The sequence below is a fragment of the Balaenoptera acutorostrata genome, chromosome 2 (genome assembly GCF_949987535.1).
Source record: "Balaenoptera acutorostrata chromosome 2, mBalAcu1.1, whole genome shotgun sequence".
NCBI classification, from domain to species: Eukaryota; Metazoa; Chordata; class Mammalia; order Artiodactyla; family Balaenopteridae; genus Balaenoptera; species Balaenoptera acutorostrata.
This window is the reverse complement of record NC_080065.1, coordinates 182,505,526-182,526,407: the sequence shown is the minus strand read 5'-3', so window position 1 is coordinate 182,526,407 and position 20,882 is coordinate 182,505,526. Positions and strand designations below refer to the sequence as shown.

Here is a 20,882-nt window from a genome sequence, read left to right as displayed (position 1 = left end):
CAGTTGCATTGAGGAAGTCCTGAAGGTGGAGAAAATTAACAGGAGCACCTGGACTTCGTGTATTGGAGTGTATTAGCTTCCTCTGGCTGCTATAACAAATGTCCACAAATTCCGTGCTTTAAAACAACACAAATTAATTCTCTTACAGTTCTGGAGGTCAGAAGTCTGAAATGGAGCTAAAATCAAGGTGTTGGCAGGATTACGTTCTAGGGTTCTAGGAGGGAATCTGTCCCTTGCCTTTTCCAGCTTCTAGAGGGTTCTCACATTCCTTGCCTTTTGGTTTCATCACTCCATCCTCTCTTTCCATCATTATGTCTCTGACTCGACCCTCCCGCCCTTCTTTGTCATTTATTAGGACCCTTGTGATGACATTGGGCCAGCCCAGATAATCTAGGTTAATCTCCCCATCTGACGATCTTTAATTTAATCCCCTCTGCAAAGTCCGTTTTGCCATGGAAGGTTCTATATTCACAGGCTCCAGGGATTAAGATGTGGACATCTTTGGGGGGCCATTAATCTGTCTACCGCCAGGGGAAACAAAAGCAGAAGTACCAGCGCCAAGACAGAAGGAACTCTGCATGTGGCGAGAGAAACCTTGTAAAAACATAAATTGGAGCTCATCGCTTTTCTGCTCACAGCCCTCCCATGCTAACCACTGTTCTCAGGAGAAAGACCAAAGTCCTCCTGGTGGCCTGCGAGGTCTTATAGACACCCCTCTGACGCCTCAGCTCCCGCCTGCCCTCCCCTTTGCTGTGTCTGCCCTGCTCTCCGTCCATCGCTAAGCCTTTTCCGGCCTCTGAGTTTGCTCTTCCCGCCTTGACCCATCTGTCCTTGGTTTCTCATCTCAGATCTCAGCTCAAATGTCATGTGCTCAGAGAGGCCCACCTCTCCACCTTAACCAGAGTACCCTCTCTCCCCACCCCCCATACGGCCGCCGGTCACTCTCCAGCTCTTGTCCTGTCTTCATTGCATGTGCGGTATCTGAAATGATTTGCTTTATTTATTCATTTCTTGCTGGTCTCCCCAGATAAGAATGTAACGTCCCGGGAGACCACCAACAGGGTCGACCTTGCCCACTCTTGCGCTCCCAGCTCTGAGCACCCTGTTCAGGCACTTTGTAGGTGTCCAGCATGGGTCACTGTATGCCCGCCAAGACTGGCCAGAGCAGAGCAGGCAGGGCGGAGGGGGGGAGGGCAGCTCTGCCCGCCTGGACAGCCCGGAGAAGGCGGGAAAACGAGGCGGGAAAAACCAGCAAACAAGCCCTGCGGGTGGGTAGGGTGGGGAGCGCTGGCGAGCCCTGACGCTAGGAAATCAGGCTGGGGCGATGAGGCCCGTCATCGGGTGCAGGCGGTCTCCTGGGGGGGTGATCCCCCCAAATTCTCCGGCAGAATTTAGACATTGATTCCCGCCTTCCTGCCCTACTGGTCAGTGCATGCCTGGGGAGAGAGGCTGAAGCAACGGACTTAGGAGGTCGGGGGTCTCTACGCTGGGGACCCCTGCCCCCGGGGGGATCCCTAGGGCTCCTGAAGGGCACCCATGGTGGGGGGGACTCAGGTCCCGCCACCCGACCCCATTACACGCTGGGCGCGCCCAGCAGAGCGCGCAGGGCTGGGCGGGGCCGTGGCCCGCTGGGCGGAGGGGGGGGGTGGACAGAGGCGGGGGCGCCCCCCACCCCCTTTCTCGCTTCCCGCCACTGCGGCGGCCAATCACCAGGCAGGCGCCCGCCCCCGGCGCGGCCTCCTGTGGCCCCGCAACTCCCAAACGCCAAGTTTTCGCGGGAAAAAAATCAGAGCAGCTGGCAGCGCAGCGGGCAGTGGTGGCCGTCCGGGGGCTCGGGATCGCACGCACGTCCGCGCGGGGTCCCAGCCACACACGCGGTTCCTTTGCCATCCTCAGAAGGGCCGGCGCACAATCAGGCGAGTGGATCGTGAGCGGTCAGGCGGATTGAGGTGCCAGCCCGGGCCAGGGCGCGGGGGGGCGGGGGGGCGGGCAGGACTCTGCGCACCCGGCTCCTTGACTTTGCAAAACTTTCCGGGACTCTCGGCCAGCACGGGCGCACGCGTCCCCCGCGCCAGGGCTGCCCTACACGCGGTCTCGGGCTCTGCCCCCAGCCCTGCCGGCCCTTAGGAGTCGCCCCTGGCAGCCCGAGCTCGGGCAGGGGCGAGCGGAACATCCCTGGCGCCCCGCGGGGGTCGCGCCGGCTGGGTGGGGGAGGGCCCGGCGAGCCGCGGGGGAGGATGTCAGGCTCCGCGCCTGCGCGCGGGGTGCCCCGCGATTCAATTGTCGCGCCCGAGCCCGATTTCGCGCGCCCTTAGTTCCCCGGGCGCGTCTGGGCCAATGGGGAGCGAGCAGGGCGGGGCGGCCGGCCGCAGCGGGGCCAATGATCGAGGCGGCTCAAGTGAAGGGGGCGGGACTTGGCGCGCGGGCCCCTCGGCAGGTCCTGGCGGTGGGGGTGGGCGTGGGCTCGCCGGCTTGGCCCGCGCGGGCGGGCGGGAGAACAAGAGGGGCTCCGGGGCCGTGCGTCGGGGTCCGGGAAACGCAGGCTGGAGCTCGGGACAGCCGTGGGGCCGAGGTGAGTAGCGCTGCGCGCGCGGGGGCGACCGGGACGGGGCGGCCGGTTGCCATGGCCACCGCGGGGCGGGTGCGTCGCGCACGCGCGCGGGGGCGGCGGCGGGGGGCCGAGAGCACCGGGGGTCCCGAGCTCCCGGGTCTCTGGTGGGCTCCTTCTCCTTCGGTCACACTTAGTTGAGTTCCCTGGGACTTCTGAAGTTCCAACCCGAGCCGGACTTTTGGGTTCCTCTTGCGTCAGTATTCATCCAGGGAATGAATGAATGGATGAATGAACAAACTCGGCCCCTGACCGTTTGGCTATGTCCCCCTTCCTCTGGTGGTTTTTTTTTTTTCCCTCTGTGAAAGGCAGGGTGGGTTGACTGAGTGGTCCAGGATGCTTTTTGCTCTGCGGTAATTTCCCCTCCCTCCTCAATCCTCCTCCGGTGCTACTCATTAATGCATTAACTCCTTAATTCACTCAGCCAGGCCCTGAGCCAGCCGTGGCAGTCTAGGGGCATTATGGGGCTGGGAGGGCGTTCCAGGAGTTGCCTGGTGTCCACAGTCTGGACAATAATAGCAAGGATGACCTGAGTGTGGCACAGCCCGGTGGTGGTGGTGACGGCAGAACTGACCGAGGGGTCCTGCTCTCTTGTCCTCCTAGCACCAGCAGGCACCATGTGGATCCAGGTTCGCACCATGGATGGGAAGGTGGCCCACACTGTGGACTCCTTGTCCAGGCTGACTAAAGTGGAAGAGCTGAGGAAGAAGATCCAGGAGCTGTTCCATGTGGAGCCAGGCCTGCAGAGGCTTTTCTACCGGGGCAAGCAGGTAAACCCGCCCTGCAGGCTGCCCGCCCGCTTGCCCGCCTGCCCGCCCAGCACCTTTGTTCTTGCCTCAATCCAGGCACCGCACACACACTCTTCCCCCCTCGTCCGGTCCGCTTCTCCACAGAAACCTCCAATGTCTGAGCGAGGAACAAAGGCTCTCGACTCCTAGACTGACACATCAGGCACTCGAATCTGTTGCGTCTGGGGGCTTTTAAACTCCCACCCCCCCCCCGCCTTTTTTTTTTGACCCTCCCCTCAAAATAATTTCTAGAAAAAATAAGTTGGAGGTGGCCGATGGAGGGCTGATGAATTTTGAGGGAGAGCCTAGAATCAATACTCAGACGCTAGGACGGAAGGGACCAGGTTTTTCTTTGAAACACACACGCTGATGGCCCACGGTCTGCACCTATTTAGCTTCCGACCCCCACAGGGTTTTCTAGAAATTTGGATCGGCTTATTCAGAGTTGGAGATGGCGCTTGCTAATCAGGAATTTCCGCCACTTCTGGGCCTCCTCTCTGGCGGCAGCGGGGCCGCCCCTGATCAGGGGTTTGTGCTTTCCGCGGGCTCAGCTGGCCCTGCTCCTAGGTTTCCTTTCTTCGAGATTCCCCCTACCCCACCCCCAGCCCCTGTAGCAATTGAAAATGGCCACCCTTGGCTTATGGGCTGCCCACTTTGGGGACATTTTCTCTAGTGGCGCCCCTGAGGGTGTCCATTCTTGTTGGTGTCTTGGCAGGGGGGACGGCAGGCTAGGCTGTGAGTGGGATTTCCCTGAGTGGGAGATGGTCTGACAGAAAGTGTTGTTCCCATCTGCTGGGGCCACCCTGGAGTTGGGTGGCCTGTAGGGACCTCGGCGTAGACAGCGCACGGGATTAAAAGTGTTCAGTCGGGCTCTGACTTTGTTGTCGCGTTTTGAACTGGGTGCTGCCGCCATCTGGTGTCTAGATTGAAAAATAAATGCTCCCCGCCTGGCCAGGATTTTTTGGGGGCTGGGAGGATCCTGCCTGCCTCCTGGAAATGAGACTTGATGATTAATTTCTTGGGCTCAAGGCGCCCTCCGAGACCTTTAGCCTCCTTCCTGTGCGAGATACGAGGACTTGAATGTCTTACGCATCTGAGTTAACGCGCCCCGCCTGGGGAGGGAAAGCCGAGCTGGAGAACTCGGGGATTTGACTGCGGTCACGTGCGTGGCGCGGGTGGAGAAACGGCAGGGCCGCGAGTGGAGCTCCCCTGGGACGCTGTTTCTCTCCCCTCTCCTCCAGCGGGGGCTCATTTTTGCAGCATCCAAACTGATTTCGATTTGCCTCTCAGTCTTTGTGTTCAGCAGAAGGTCCTTCCACCGAGTTTCTGAAGACCGCCTGCGGGCACCGGCTAAACAGTTCGTGGCATCATCCAAAGGCGGGTTGGATCGAGTCCTCTTAAGTTCAAGGCAGTGAATATTTCTGGGTGCCTGCTGTGGGCTGGGCACCGTGCATTTTAATCTTTACATTCAAAGACATGCAGAAAAGTTGAAAGAGCCATGAACACCTACACACCTACCCGTGGCTTTTAGCACTGACATTTCCCACGTTTGCTTTATCACTGCAGCTGTCTCCCTTGCCTCTATCCGTCCACCAGTCCATCTTATTTTGGATGCATTGCAGAGAAAGTTCCAGGCACTGGTTCACGTCACCCCCTAAACCCTTCAGCATTGCCTGTCCTTAACTAGAGTACAATGTTTGTTTGTGGTTCTTGTTTCTTTAGATGAAATTTGCATATAGTGAGAGACACGTCTTAAGCAGACTTCTTGGAGTTTTGACAAATGTCTACACCCACGTAACCAAACCCCTATCTCCCTGCATTGGGAGCGTAATAGGTGATCCACACGAAGGCTTACGAAAGCCTTCTAACGTCTTTGTGAGTTAAAAAGCGTGATGATAAGCATTGTGCCTCTAATCATCAGGATATCGGCGCTGAGAGACAGCTCTGAACCCTGCCTTTCTTCTCGCAGCACAGCTTTTGAAGTTCTCAGAAGGTTCCACGTTCCCACGGGACCTCTAACTGCTGCTCACCCCCTTCCCTGCGCTCACTCTGCGTTCAGCCCGCTCAGCGGGCCGATGCGTAGCCAGTAGCCAGTTCTGTCTTCCGGGTAAGGAGGCCAGGCCTCAGCTGTGATGCAATTTCCCCAAGGTTGCGCGACCAGGAAGTGGCCCAGCCTCGCAGGAGGTGTGGACAGTGCCAGGAGGGTGGGGAACAAAGGCACACAGCAACAGCACCTTGAAGCAAGTCAGGTCTGCAAACAGACTGGGCTAATCACGATAGGAAACAGTGCAATTTCCAGCGGGTGCAAGAGAGCCGTTGTTTTTACGGAATGTTCTAGAGAGTGTTCGAGATCCTTTCCCTTCTTTTGTTTTTCCTTTATAAAGAAACGGCATCTCAGTCCAAGGTCTGCAGTGAGGTCGACGGAGCCAGTAAAGCAGAACAAGAGTTGAGTCTTTCTTCAGGATATGGGAGGGTTTCGTGGCTGGCTTGCTTAGGCTGAATAGGTTGGCGGTTATGTCACTTGATTGGCGGAAATGCAGGGAGCCGAATGGGGGAAGGGACGCCAGGCGGCTGGCCCAGCCTGGGCGAAGGCGAGAGGCATCTGGCGTCTCTTTTTTTTTTGGCTGCCCGGAAAAATAGCAGTAGCCAGTAGCCGTCGTTTGTGGTGCCTTTAACGTAGTCAGGTACAATGGTTGCGCTTAATCTTCCCAAGTGCCCTGGCCAAGTGTCTCTGGCCAGGGACAGTCTCTGTGCTTTCCCATCAGGTGGGGCTAATTGCGGACCCACCACATGTGCACGGTGAGAATTCAGTGAGGTCATGGATGCAGGGATGTGCGGGGAGGGGGCTGGTTGAGCTCCGCGCCTGGTTCACGGTAAAGGAGCAATAAATCATTTGGCGCAGGGCCTTCCCCTGGGCACTGCTGACATCAGGGCCAGATCATCCTCCGTGGGGGGCCGTCCTGGGCGCTGTGGGGTGTGGAGCAGCCTCCCTGGTCTAACCCACTTGATGCCAGGAGCCCTCCCCCAGTCATAAAGATCACGAAGTCCCCAGATGTTGCCAAGTGCTCCCACGGGGCAAAATTGTCCCCAGTTGAGAACTGATTATTTAGTAGGTAATTTACTTAAGGAAAGCAGTCTGAAAGATCAGGTGAAATGGCATCCTAGGAATGGCCTTTGGAGGGTCACTCATGTCACAGTGCCTCACCAGATGTCCCTGCTGGATTGGCTTTTCCTGAATGTCAGCCCGTTTTCCCAAAGGACAGGGTTAGGCGGCAAATAAGACAGTCCCCTCCTGTCGTTTTTTATCCTATTAGAAATCGGGTCTCCTCCTGGAGACCCGTCCTTCCGGCTGGGCTGCATGAGGGAGGGTCCCTTCCTCCCCACCCCCAGAGCTCCTGGCTGGAGACATGCCCTCTAGGTCAGGGATTAGCAAACCCTTTCTGTTAAGGACCCAGTGGTAACTGTTTGTGGGCTGTGCAGTCTGTCAGCTCACCTCTGCCATCGAAAGTCCTGAACTGAACACAAACAACTGAATGGGTGTGTCCCTATCCAGGTCATAGTAGAACTTTATTTACAAAACAGGGACAGCTGGAACTGTCCCGCTGGCCAGGGTGTGGCAGTTACTTGCAAGCTTCCTCCTGGGGTGGTGGATCCAGGTTGTACGTCAGGAGCAGGCAGCCGTGGGAGGTGCTGGACCACGTCTCTCTCCAGGGCACGGGCGCTCACACTGTTTGGACTGAGGACCCCTTTCCACCCTCCAAAGCGATGGAGGACCCCAAAGATGTTCGTCACGTCTTGTCGTTTTTTATCCTATTAGAAATCGGAAGCTGAGTAAAGTTCACAGCTCGAGAAAACACGAGGGCACATTCCCTTAGGCACAGGCTCTGGTACCCCTGCAGGATCACGAGGCCGAAGATGGCCAGTGACATCACGATGTCACCACGCGATAGATAGCCTAGGCCTTGCAGACCCCCGAAATGCCGCTCCAGGGCATAGCCTCGGCTGTGGCCCGGCGGGGTCAGAGAGCAGAGTTCACTTGTCAGGACCTACCCATGGATGGGCTGGGACGTGAAGAGAGGGTCGTGCCTCGGTGTCGTGTCCCCTCTCCTCCCACGCTGGTGGGAAGTGTGCCCCTGTGCCACGGCCGGGATCCTGCTTCGTGCCTTTTCTTCCCTCCCCTCTCTGTGCATCCATCAGTCTGTCTGGCCTGAACCCCAGGTTGCTGCGGAGGCCTGGAGGCCTAGATGGAAAGGTGTGGGCTGGGGCCACGGCCCCGGGAAGGGAGGCCGTGTGGTGTCTCACTTGCTTTCTCTCCCAGCCCGGCCATCGGCGTTACAGACTCCCCTGCCCTCCTCTGGCCGGAGGTCTGTCTTGGCCTGGAGCTCACGCGCCCTCCTCAGGGGCCTGCGGTCTGGTTTACGCCCTCCACTGCTCCTGATGGCCACCTCTTAGCCTACAGGAGAACCACCCCTTGCCAAGCCCAGATGTGTTTATAGCCTGTGCTCTTTGCCTCTGGGCAGCACTCAGCGCCTGAAAAGTATCCCCACAGAATGCCCCGAGGGGGGCAGAAAGTGAGCAGGAAGTGTCGCTGTGGTGAGCTTTGAATCCAGGCTTCGGAGAGGAAGCTCTGTTGTCAAGCGGTCTCTGTGTTTTATTTCACTTTGTGCCACGCGTGTGCCCAGAATTCCCAATGTCCGGGAAGCTTCCCAATTAAAAGAGGGAGGGATGTGATCTAAATGCCCTGGGCGGCTTTGCCTTTACACCTGAATCTGCCGAGCAGGGTCACCTGCCCCAAACCACGTGTATATGTTTTACTACAGGCAGTTTAAGGGATTTTTCACCTGGAATTTTGGTTATGCAGGATTTTAACCGCACGTTTAATTTTAACGTGAGAACCTGCAACCTCAGGTACAGCTCGCCTGTCATTCACTCTGCACAGCATTTATTAATGCCTGTAGCCTCAGTTGGAGCTTTAGGGTCTTAGAAGGAACCTAGACTGGGCACATTTGGTCCCCTTGCCTGGGGCCAGCCCTCCCCCCGCGCTTCCTGACTGGCTGTGCACAGCTTCGGGCCAGCAGCGTTGGGGAGAGGGGCACCCGACACACACCCTCTCACCATGGCAAGCGGTTGTGCGAGCGCCTTCCTGCCCACTGCGGGGGCCCTTCTGGAATGTTCCAGAGGCGGTCCCAGGAAGCAGTCGGACCAGCCCATGCATTCCGTCCTGTAGGCAGAGCCCCGGGGCAGCCTGGCCCAGCGCGTGGCCCCTTCCGTACCCAGCCCACCCTGCTTGTGCCTCTGTCCGCTGTGCCCTTGCACTGGGAGGGGGAGTGTGTGTGGGTGTGTGCGTGTGGGTGCCTCTTGTCTGTCCGGCTCTCAGACCCGTCACAGACGTGTGGGGCTGGCATCGTGGGTAGAAAATGCCGGGAGAGAGGAGACGAGTGGGTGTGCCACCCAGCTCCTCCACGGCTCCCTGAGGATTCCTCCCCCAGTCTTTAGCCGCGGGCCCTTGGCCCAGTCCTGACCACCCCTGCTCTCGGCTGCTCCCTGCGCACCCCCCGCTGTCATTCTGGTGCATTCCGCTTCCCCCCTTAGCTCTGCTGCCCCATCTCCCGCCTGACCTCCGTCCCAGTGCTCCTTGCAGAACAGAAGCCCGACCACGCGCTCCCTCCCGGCCCCGGCTCCCCCGCCCCCGCCCCCACTCCCACCCCCGCCGGGTGCTTCTGTTTATTTCCCATCCTCTGAAACCATCCTCCCTCCCTTGACGTGTGTGGCAGACGCATCTACTTTCCTGCGTTTAACTGTCACACGCAGCTGTGTAACATGCCTCGGTGGGAACGAGTCACCGTCTTGCTTGCAAACGATGCTGCCATGAGCGTGATGGGCGCTGGGCTGCCTGTCCCCCCCCCCTGCCCCGATGCGCACCTGAGGGCCCCTAGCTCAGTGGTTCTCACCGGGGGGACACTGGGCGGTGTCTGGGGACGTCTGTGGTGGTCACGACCGGGAGGCTGCTCCTGGCATCGAGTGGATGGGGCCAGGGAGGCTGCCCCACCCCCCACGGTGCACGGAGAGTGACCGGCCCCGGATGTCCGCAGTGCTGAGGCGTGTCTCCCTAGCTGCGGAGGCGCTGGGCACCGGGTGCTGCGTCCTGTCATCGTTCTTAATGACGTTTGGCTTACTCTCCGCTGGTTTCCTTGTGGTAGTGGTGCTGGAGACACTTGGCTTTCTCCATCTATTTTTATTTTTTCCATCTATTTTTTTTTTTTTTTAGAAATGAACAAACTTTATATTTTTAGAGCAGTTTTAGGTTCACAGCAGAATTAAGAAGAAAGTACAGAGATTGCCCATATACCCCCTGCCCTGCCCCCCCCTCCACCCACTGTGCACACCTGTCTCCCACCAGATGGTGCATTTGGTACAACTGATAAACCTATGTTGACGTATTAACATCACCCAGAGTCCGTAGATTACATTTGGGTTCACTCTTGGTGTTGTACACTCTATGGGTTTGGACAAATGTGTAATGATGTGTAATCCACCATTATGGTGTCATACAGAATAGTGTCACTGCCCTAAAAAGCCTCTGTGTTCCGCCTGTTCATCCCTCCCTCCCTTCCTCCCTTCCTCCCTCCCTTCCTCCCTTCCTCCCTCCCTTCCTCCCTCCCTTTACCTCCTGGCCGCCACTGATCCTTTTAATGTCTCCATAGTCGTGCCTTTTCCAGAACGTCTTATAGTTGGCATCATACAGTCTGTAGCCTTTTCAGATTCTTCTTAAAAAAAAAAAATCTTTATTGGGATATAATTTGCATGCCATACAATGTACCCATTTAAAGTGTGCAATTCACTGGTTTTCAGTGTATTCACGGGGACTTGAACCATCACCACAGTCGATTTGGGGACATTTTCATCACCTTCAGAGGCAGTCCTGCACCGTTTATTGATCACTCCCTTACCCCCCTCCCCAGCCCGTGGCCACCGCGAATCCAATTCTGTTTGATTCCTGTAGGGACGTCCTATCCGTGGATTCTGGCAGTGTTTGGCCTTTGGTGTCTGGCTTCTGTCTCTGAGCATCGTGTTCTCAAGGTCCATCCACAGTGTAGCAAGTGTCAGTGCTTCACCCCTTTTTAGGGAGGATGGCCACACTGTGTTGATCCATTCGTCCGTCAATGGACCCTGGGTCGCTCCACCCTTGGGCTTCTGTGCGTCATGCTGCTGTGACCACACGTGTCGCCTCTCCCCGCTGTCACGGCTGTCCTGGGTCGGCCCCGTGTTGGAGGGCTGGCGCTATCTCACTCCCTGGCCCCCTCTGACATCTGGGCAGTGCTGGGCACGTTGGAGGCTCTTGCTGGGCTCTGGGTGAACAGGTAGCGTGGGCCCGGATGTCCAGGGTGGGCTTTGGAGGGACCCTGGTGGCCCCTGCAGCTGCAGGCAAGTGTTGGTGTGTTCAGATGTGCCTTTCCCTGGAAGAGGGGTCAATCAGCCATCTGATTCTCAGGTTTGCAATGAATAAGATGAATAAGGATTAACAACTACTGCAGCGAGTGCCCTGGAACTTGCCTTCCCTGTGACCCCAGGTGCTGTTTGCATATTAATGGCAATCAGCCCTTTGAACCACCAGCTTTGGGTTAAAAAGTGGGAAGGAGGGAAAGTCCATCTTTTGTGTGTTCTTCTTCCTTCCTTTAGGGCACCGCTTCTGAACCAGGTTGTTCTGCCTGGGGACGCTGGGTGATGTCTGAGGCCATCAGTTGGTTGTCACGACCGGGGTGGGGGGTGTGGGGGTGGGGGGGTGCTCCCAGCATCTAGGGGGTGGGGCAGGGATGCTGCTCAACCCTCACCCCCTGCGGTGTCCATGATGGCCCCCCCCTCAACAGAGAGTGATCACCGGAGGTCAGCAGAGCCTGCCTTAGGCTCTTCTGGAGGCTGAGGGTCCTCGTTGGGTGTTGGTGGAGTGCCCTGGGGCAGTTTCTAATAAAAGGCCCAGTGCAAAGCCTTTTGTGCCCTAGGGGTGCCCTAGAGATGCAGCTCAGAAGACAAACTCCTTCACACACCTGATGAGTCACGCCTGGTGCAGATTGTAGAGCCCTGCCGGCTCCCGGCTCCCCATCAGCCAGTGACTAGTGGGTGGAATTCATTAGCACAAAGGAGTTAATAGAGAGGCGGCCTGAGTGGATGAGGTTTGAGCTAGAGCCTTATAAGGCTGAGGGATGTCACGGGGCACCCACCCTTTGGTTCATGCAGGCCAGCTTCCCCCTCCTCGCCCTCCCCGGCACCGTGGACATCAGGGCAGGTCATTCTCTGTGGGGGCCGTCCTGGGGATCCTTAGCGCCCCCAACCCCGTCATGACAACCAAAGACGTCCCTAAGGCATCGCCCAACGTCCCCTGGGGGCAGGATCACCCTCGATTGAGAGCCAGGGGTACAGGTGATGCGTGTTTACTGTAACAGAAGTTCCAAAGCACATAAAGTATTAACACCTCCCCTGATACCCGGTGCGTAGCCACGGCACAGCGGGGTTAGGCCGTGTGCTCCCGGGGAACGTTCCCCGAGTGGCAGCAGCCGTCCTCACTTGAGAGGGCCTGGGGATCCTGAGGAAGGGGTCACTGGGCACCCCGGGGCGTGGGCAGGCTTCACTGGCCGGTGGTCTATTCCAGGGCGGGGCCTCCGCAAGGGCTGGTGCGGTCCTTCGCCCATGGCGAGCTCTCCGTGTCTGCTGACCTAGTCCCGTGTCCCTGCAGATGGAGGACGGCCACACACTGTTTGACTATGACGTCCGCCTGAACGACACCATCCAGCTGCTGGTCCGGCAGAGCCTCGTGCTGCCCGCCCCCAGCGGCGGTGGCACCGGCGGTGGCAGCAAGGAGAGGGACTCGGAGCTCTCCGACACGGACTCCGGCTGCTGCCTGGCCCAGAGCGAGTCTGACAAGTCCTCCAACAGTGGCGAGGCCGCCGCCGAGCCGGAAGGGAAGGCCGACGAGGATGAGTGGGATGAGACGGAGCTGGGCCTCTACAAGGTGGGGCTCCCGTGGAGGCCGGGGTCGGTGTGCTCCACCCAGTTGGCGCCTGTACCCCGGGAGTGCCCCCCAGCCCTCCATCCCCAAGGCTGGGCACCCCGTCCTGTCGTGACCATCTCCCCAAGGTTCCTTGGCGGAAACATAGGTACTCAGGGATTCCTTTCTAACCCCTAAAGTAGAATCCCGTGTCCGGGCCTGTGGGTGTCTTCCCTGTGGTCCTCGCAACGGCTGTCAAAGTCCTGATCCGCTGCCATCCTCCCCCTAAGATCATGACATTTCACAAAGGATCTGGATTCCCAGCTTCTATGGAAAAATGGGCAGTTCTGGCCTCCCTGGGCCACGCGGCAGGGGTGGTTCTGCCCCCAGGGACACTGGGCGGTGCCTGGGGACATCTGTGGTTGTCATGACTGGGGGTCGCCTGGCATCGAGTGGGTGGGGTCAGGGATGCTGCTCCGACCCCCCGCCCAGGGCCCGGGACCGCCTCCCTCTGGAGAACGACCCAGGCCCCGTGTCCTCAGTGCCACAGCGAGAAGCATCCGGGCCCAGGAACCAAAGCAGGCTCTTGGCGGTTTTGCTCGTCAGGCATCCCTTCCCTGGGCCGAGTGAGAGCTCTCTGCCCCCGCAGGCTGGCGAGTACGTGGACGCGAGGGACACGAACATGGGCGCGTGGTTTGAGGCCAAGGTCATCAGGGTGACGAGGAAGGTGCCGGCCCAGGACGAGCCCTGCAGCTCCACCTCCAGCCCGAAGCCGGAGGACGACATCGTCTATCACGTGAAATACGACGAGTGAGTATCCAAGGGGCAGGTGGGCCTGGGACCTGGAGTTTGGAACTGCCTTGGGGGTGATGATCAGGATTCGAGACCCCACCCTCGTGCTCCCAATCCACACGGAGGCCCCCCCACCCTGAGGACAAGCGTCGTGGGGACCTCGTCGGAGAACCCTGCCCAGTCGTCCCCTCAGGGTTGCAGTCTCCCTGTTTCCTGTGCCATCTTCTTCATACCACATAGCACTGTGTGAAACCGTCTTAGGTGTCCTCTCTCTCCCTCACCGAATACACAGTACTTACGGAGCACTCACTGGGTGCCAGGCCCTGCGATAGGCATGGGGGATTCCTGTCTGAACACAGAGGGTGTCTGAGTGGGCTCTGGCAGCTGTAACAGCATACCACAGGCTGGGCGGCTTCAACCTCAGACGTTTATTTTCTCACGGTTCTGGAGGCTGAGAGTCCCAAGATCAGTGTGCTGTCAGGGTTAGTTCCCGGTGAGGGCTCTCTTCCTGGCTTGTAGACGGCTGTCTTCTCACTGCATCCTCACATGGCCTTTTCTCTGTGTGCACGGAAAGAGAGAGAGAGCTCTGGTGTCTTTTCCTCCTCTGATAAGGACACCAATCTCCTTAGATTAGGGCTCTGCCTTTTTGACCTCATTTAACTTTGATGACCCCCCCCCTAAAGGCCCTATCTCCAAATACAGTCACATTGGGTGTTAGGGCTTCAGTGTATGAATTTGGGGGATACAGTTCAGTACCTAACAGAGGGCAAGCGTGCCTGCCTACAGGGAGCTCACATTCTGCGGTCCTCTGCTGGGTCCCTACTGCCTACATCGGTTTCTGGCACATCCTAAGCTGAGCTCTAAGAATTATGGGAGTAATTGGACGAGTGAATCGCAGTTTTTGCAACATTCCCATCCTCTTGGTCAGGGGCTGCAAACTCTAGTTCTCAGGCCAAATCTGGCCCACGGCCTGTTTTTGTAAATAAAGCTTTATCGAAACACACCAATACCCATTCGTTTACACCTTGTCTGTGACTGCTCTCATGGTAATAGCAGCCAAGTTGAGTGTTCACAACAGACACCTTCCAGATGACAAAGCTGAAAATATTGACTGTCTGGTCCTTCACGGGAAAAGCTGGGCAGCCCTTGTACTTGGTGGTTTATTAGCAAAAATAATGAGTACCAGGCTATAGAGCTAGTCTCAATAGATTTGGGGTTGTCCCCCTCACGGCTGAGGCTTAACTTTGTTGCTAATAGAATATGCTACTTTTAGCTCAATTATTTTATGCCTTTTTTGAGGCTGCTGGAATATTCCTGCATATCCAGAATAATGACTTCCTACCATTTTCTAATCTCTAGTATGTTGTATTTACATAAACGAAATAATGTATATCCCTCTACAAAAATCACTTTCAACACATGTATGTGGAAGAAGTTAGGTTCTTCCCTCCCCGCATTTCCTGCTGTCTTAGTTTCCTATGGCTGCCGTAACAAAGTACCACTAGCATTGCTCCGGCAGTTTATTCTCTCACAGTCCTGGAGGCCAGAAGTCCAAAACTAAGGTGGCAACAGGGCTGTGAACCTTCTGGAACCTGAAGGGGAGAATCCTTCCTGCCTCTTCCAGCTTCTGGTGGGACCGGCAGTCCTTGGCTTGTGGCCACATCCCTCCAGCCTCTGCCTCCTCTTCCTGTGTTGCTCTCCTCTGTCTGCATCTCATCCTCTCTTCTTGTAAGGACATCAGTCACTAGGTTTAGGGCCGCTCTATTATGACGCCATCTGAACTCCTTATATCTGCAACGACCCTATTTCCAAATTAGGTCCCACTCCAAGGTGCCAGGGGTTGGAATCATAGCATAGGTTTTTAGAGGATGTAGTTCAACCCACAACACCTTCTGTAATTGGAACGTGTCGCTATAGCTGTGTGTTTTTGACACCAGCAAGTGAGATCATGGCGAGGGGGCTTTCCAGGCTGCTGTGATGAGCAGAACCCAAACCCGTACACCAGGCGGCCCTCTCCGCCTGGCTTCTCTCTCTCGTCAAGGGAGTGAGGTCCCCTGGCACCTGGGGTCTGAGCGTGGGGCTTTCCCCCCCTCCCCCAGCTACCCGGAGAACGGAGTGGTCCAGATGAACTCACGGAACGTCCGGGCTCGCGCCCGACACATCATCAAATGGCAGGACCTGGAGGTGGGCCAGATGGTCATGGTCAACTACAACCCTGACAACCCCAAGGATCGCGGCTTCTGGTACGACGCGGAGATCCTGCGGAAACGTGAGACCCGGACGGTGCGGGAGCTGCACGCCAACGTCAGGATCGGGTGAGTCAGTGCCTGCCGGCCTCTGCCTGGCCTCCGCCTGGCCTCCACCCGGCCTCCGCCTGGTCTCTGCCTCCTCTCTGGGTCTCCACGCCCCACCTGCTTACCCCGCCTAGGGAACTGTCTCTGGGCCCCAGGCAGAGATTTCAAGCGTCCTTGCTCTCTTTTGTTTGTCGTTTTGAATTTGGCAAACAGGTGAAAAGTCTAAAAGGGGCGAAATCCAGAAAGTACCGAAGGCCACACAGTTAATATTCTCCCTTCTCTTCTGTCCCCTGGTCACCTGGTTCTCCCCTTTCTGGAGACATGATGGTTCCCGGCACCTTCCAGGGCCACTCTGTGCACAAACAGGCGTGAACGTACACCGAACTACACACACCCACATGGAGGTGCCCTTCACATCAGGGATCAGCGGGCTGCTGGCCCCGCCCCTGATTGGCAAATAAAGTTTTATTGGCACCAGGCCACGCCCATCTGTTCACTGATTCACTGTGGCTGCTCAGTGTTAGGAGGACACCAAGAGGACAGCTGGGTAACTGTGAAACAAACCGTGTGGCCCACAAAGCCAAAAATATTTACCATCTGGCCCTTTGCAGAAAACATTTGCCGAGCCCTGTTCTTCCTTGCCTCTGTGTGTGTAGAAAACTCACCATCTTACCCATTTTTAAGTGCACAGCTTGGTGGCATTAAGTACCTTCACATTGCTGGACAACCATCCCCACCATCCATCTCCAGAACTTTCTCATCTTCCCAAACTGAAACTCTGTCCCCATGAAACACTGACTCCCCAGCCCCCTTCCCCAGCCCCCGGCCCCACCATCTACTTCCCGTCTCTACGGATGTGATGACTCTAGGCACCTCCTATGAGTGGGACCACACAGGATTTGTCCTTTTGTGTCTGGCTTTTTTCACGAATATAATGTTCTCAAGGTTCATCCATGTTTCATGATGAACGTCTTTTTTGGTGGCTGAGTAATACTCCATTGTATGTATTGTATATAGACATGATCATCGGGGCAACAATGTCCTGAGCATAGGCACAGCAAGTGCAAAGGCCCTGGGGCAGGACCATTCCTGGTGCGTTTGTGACCTTGCAAGGAGGCCAGTGGGCTGGAGTGGAGGGAGACAGGGAGGAAGGAAGCATTCAGGGCATGGCCGGGAGTGGTGCGGAGCTGGTGTGTATTCTCTGTTGCTGGCAGCCATCAGAGCTGAAAGCACAGGAGCACAGGCTTCGACCTATGATTAGGAATCATCACTCGGGCAGCCGAGCTGGGAGTGGACTGCAGGGGGCAGCATAGCCGCAGGGAGACCAGGGAGGAGGCCGGTGGGGGCGTTGAGGGGCAAGGGCCCAGGGCTCGGCCCTGGTACAGTGATGTGATTGTTAAAAAGTAACCTGCTTCTTGTTTTGTTTCTTTTTTATGTTTTCTTGTTTTCCATTTCTTTGATTTCTGCTCTCTTTTTTGTTTTTTAATATTTTTATTTATGTAGTTAGCTAGTTATGGCTGTGGCATGTGGGATCTTAGCTTCCGGACTGGGGATCGAACCCATGCCCCCTGCAGTGCAAGTGTGGAGTCCTCTAACCACTGGACTGGACCGGACCGCCAGGGAATTCCCTGATTTCATCTTTGTAATTTTCTCCCTTCTCCTTTCTTTGGGTTGATTTTGCTTTTCTTTTTCTAGTGTTTTTTTTTTTTTTTTTTTTTTTTTTTTTTTTTTGAGGTAGTAACTTAGATTATTGTAGGTCTAATATAAGCATTTATTTATTTATTTTTAAACATTTATTTGTTTATTTTGGCTGCGCTGGGTCTTAGTTGTGGCATGCGGGAACTTTCAGTTGTGGCGTCCGGACTTCTTAGTTGCGGCGTGTGGACTCTTAGTTGTGGCATGCATGCAGGATCTAGTTCCCTGATCAGGGATCGAACCCGTGCCCCCCTGCAGTGGAAGCCGGAGTCTCAACTACCGGACCACCAGGGAAGTCCCACTTGGCATACATTATTGACCCTTGAACAACTCGGGGGTTACAGATGCTGACCCCCGTGCAGTGAATAAGAATCTGAGCATTAACTTACAGTCTGCCTTCCATCTCTGCGGTTCCACTGTATCTGTGGTTCCGCATCTGAGGATTCAACCGACTGGGGATTGTGTGGTACTGCCACATTCACTACTGAAAAAAATCCGCCTATAACTGGATTCGTGCAGTTCAAATTCATGTTGGTCAGGGGTCAATTGTATTTAGACCATTTACATTTAAGGTAATTATTAGTGTGTTAGGGCTTGAGCCTGCCATTTTGTTATTTGTTTTCTATTTGTTTTCTCTGTTTCTTTTTCCTGTTGCTCTTTTTCTGTCCTTCCTGTGGGTTATGTAAGTATTTTTTAGGATTCTATCTTGATTTATTATTTATTTATTTATTTATTTTTAGCATATTATCAGTACATTTTAATTAATTAATTAATTTTTGGGGGGCTGTGTTGGATCTTCGTTTCTGTGCAAGGGCTTTTCTCCAGTTGCGGCAAGCAGGGGCCACTCTTCATCGCGGTGCGCGGGCCTCTCACTGTCGCGGCCTCTCCTGTTCCAGAGCACAGGCTCCAGAGGCGCAGGCTCAGTAGTTGTGGCTCACGGGCCTAGTTGCTCCGCGGCATGTGGGATCTTCCCAGACCAGGGCTCGAACCCGTGTCCCCTGCATTGGCAGGCAGATTCTCAACCACTGCGCCACCAGGGAAGCCCTCTATCTTGATTTACTGATGGTCTTTTGGAGTGTATTGCTTTATACGGTTTTCTTAGTGGTTTCTCTGGATTTTATCATATAAACGTGTGACATACTGGTATCTCTTTTCCCACTTTGAGGGAAGTGTGGAAATCTTTCTTCCATTTACATTCCTTTATAGTCACTGTCTTGAACATCAGATGGTGTTATGGTTTTTATTTCCATCATATATGATTTAGAAAACCCGTAAGGAGCATAATTTATTGTATGGACCCATATTTCTGCTCTTTCTATTCTTTCTTCCTTCTTTTTCCTCCGAGATGCTTTCCTTTTTAATTTCCTATCTATTTGAAGAACTTCCTTCATTATTCTGTAAAGGTGTGTTGGCTAGCAATGAATTCTTTTAATTTTCCTTCATCTGAGATGATGACCACCACCGTTATATTGAAGTAACTCCCAAGCATCGACTCATTGTATCTGTTAATGTTTTCAAGTATATTTCTTCAAAATGATTCTTTTAAAGAGACAACTTTTAATGCTATTATTACAACATAAAAATTAACTAATTTCTTAACATATAGCCAGTCATTGTTCAGTCTTCCAATTAGCTCACTCTTTTTTTTAATTATTTGTTTAAGATCTAAGTAACGTCCAAAGATTTCAGTTAGGTTGGCAGATCTCTCTCTCTTTTTTAAAAAAATTTATTTATTTTATTTATTTTATTTTTGGCTGCGTTGGGTCTTCACTGCTGCGCACGGGCTTTTCTCTGGTTGCAGCGAGCGCGGGCTTCTCACCGTGGTGGCCTCTCTTGTTGCAGAGCATGGGCTCTAGGCACGCGGGCCTCAGCAGTTGTGGCTCGCAGGCTCCAGAGCGCAGGCTCAGTAGTTGTGGCTCGCGGGCTCTAGAACGCAGGCTCAGTAGTTGTGGTGCACGGGCTTAGTTGCTCCGCGGCATGTGGGATCCTCCCGGACCAGGGCTCAAACCCGTGTCCCCTGCACTGGCAGGCGGACTAATTTATTTGTTGGGGAAGCCTGGTTGTTTGTCCCACAGACTCTGCACAGTCTGGATTTCCCACCGGCATCCTCACGGTGTCATTTCCTCTGTTCCTCTGTCCCTGTGTTTCCTGTGAACCGGTGGGTAGATCTGGACCTTCCCATCTAGTTTCACAGCCACAAGCCACACGTGCTGCCTAGCCCTTGAAATGTGGCCAGGACACATTAAGATGCGTCGTGAGTGTAAGATGCACAATGGATTTCAAAGATTTAGCGCTGAAAAAGAATGCAAACTAGCTTGTTAATAATTCCTTAACGTTCATTACATGTTGAAATGATATTTTGTATACATTGGGTTACATAAAACATCCTCAAATTGATTCCATCTGCTTTTACTTTTTGACTGTGGTTCTCAGGCAGTGTGAAATTATACACCTGACTCGCATTTGCTTTCCCTAGATGGTTGCCGATGATGTAGGTGATGGGATGATCTGATGGAGGTGGTGAGATGATCCCTGGGGTCGTTTTAACTTAGAGGAGTTTTTGTATTTTGATCAGACCTTTATTGCTTTTGCCTGTTGGGCCTTGTCTACACACAGGTTAGAAATGATTCTCTCAAATGCATCACGTGATGAAACTCTGGTTTGTCTGTTGTTTTCACCTTGTTCCTGATTTGGTAGGACTTGAATTTGCAAGGGGAGTAGCTAATCGAGTTCACGGTGCCCTGCAAAAGCCTGTTCTCTGATGCAATTAGAGGCGGAGCTGTTCACAGCCTCTGAGAGCTGTGTTGACGTGGCGAAGTCTTCTCGGGCGCTTCGGCGGGGCCGGCCCTGTGGGATGTCCTAACGGCCCGTCTCTCGCAGGGATGATTCTCTCAACGACTGTCGGATCATCTTCGTGGACGAGGTTTTCAAGATTGAGCGCCCTGGCGAGGGGAACCCCATGGTGGAAAACCCGACAAGAAGTGAGTTCCGATCCCGCCCCTCTGCGGTGGGCGGGCAGGGCACCCGGTGTGGCGGGGTCGTGCCCGAGCTGACCCCATCCTCCCGCGTCCAGGGAAGAGCGGGCCCTCTTGCAAGCACTGCAAGGACGACGAGCGGAAGCCGTGCCGCATGTGCGCCTGCCACCTGTGCGGGGGCAAGCAGGACCCCGACAAGCAGCTGCTGTGCGACGAGTGCGACATGGCCTTCCACACGTACTGCCTGTGCCCGCCGCTCAGCAGCGTCCCCGCTGAGGAGGAGTGGTGAGTGCCCGGGGGCTGCCGGTGACCCTGTGATGGCGGGGGGGGGGGGCAGGCGCGAGGCCTGGGCCCTGGCTCACTGCAGGGAGGAGGCAGGGCGGGCAGGAGCAGAGCGGGTGTCCCCGGCGCTGGAGGGGACGGTTGTGACGCTGGGCTGTGGTCTGAGGACCCCGACCTGCTAACGGCAGTGGCTGTCGTTTGCACCGTCCCCTCCCCGTGGAGACGGGGAAACCGAGCCCACGGCAGGGAGCAGGTGCCGTCGAGCTGCCCTGTGTGTTTGCCACGTGCCGGCTGAACTTGGCCTCGACGTGGGAGGCACTGCCATTCCCAGCGGGAGGGGGTCAGGGTCCGCCGTCCACCACGGGCGCCACTCGCCACGCGCGGCTACTTCAGATGTGGCCCGTGCGACCGAGGAACTTGATTTCTTATGTCACGCTCATGGATTCAAGTTCACCCCCGCTGCCG

General features: G+C 55.5%; 1 protein-coding gene across 3 annotated transcripts in view; it reads left to right on the top strand.

Annotated features, from left to right (window-relative positions):
- The first annotated feature begins 1,757 nt into the window (after positions 1 to 1,757).
- Positions 1,758 to 20,882, top strand: part of UHRF1 (ubiquitin like with PHD and ring finger domains 1) — a 32,786-nt gene continuing 13,661 nt past the window's right edge. Inside the window, exons 1-7 of one of the 3 annotated variants that reach the window (XM_057541342.1) lie at positions 1,758 to 1,916; positions 3,212 to 3,378; positions 12,128 to 12,403; positions 13,029 to 13,189; positions 15,271 to 15,486; positions 20,041 to 20,141; positions 20,234 to 20,420. In XM_057541342.1, the coding sequence (XP_057397325.1) occupies positions 3,226 to 3,378; positions 12,128 to 12,403; positions 13,029 to 13,189; positions 15,271 to 15,486; positions 20,041 to 20,141; positions 20,234 to 20,420 (1,094 nt within the window). In that variant the 5' untranslated portion in view covers positions 1,758 to 1,916; positions 3,212 to 3,225. Of the gene's footprint in view, positions 1,950 to 2,417; positions 2,573 to 3,211; positions 3,379 to 12,127; positions 12,404 to 13,028; positions 13,190 to 15,270; positions 15,487 to 20,040; positions 20,142 to 20,233; positions 20,421 to 20,882 lie in introns of those variants that run through there. The other 2 variants (XM_057541343.1, XM_057541341.1) reach the window with 2 other exon arrangements.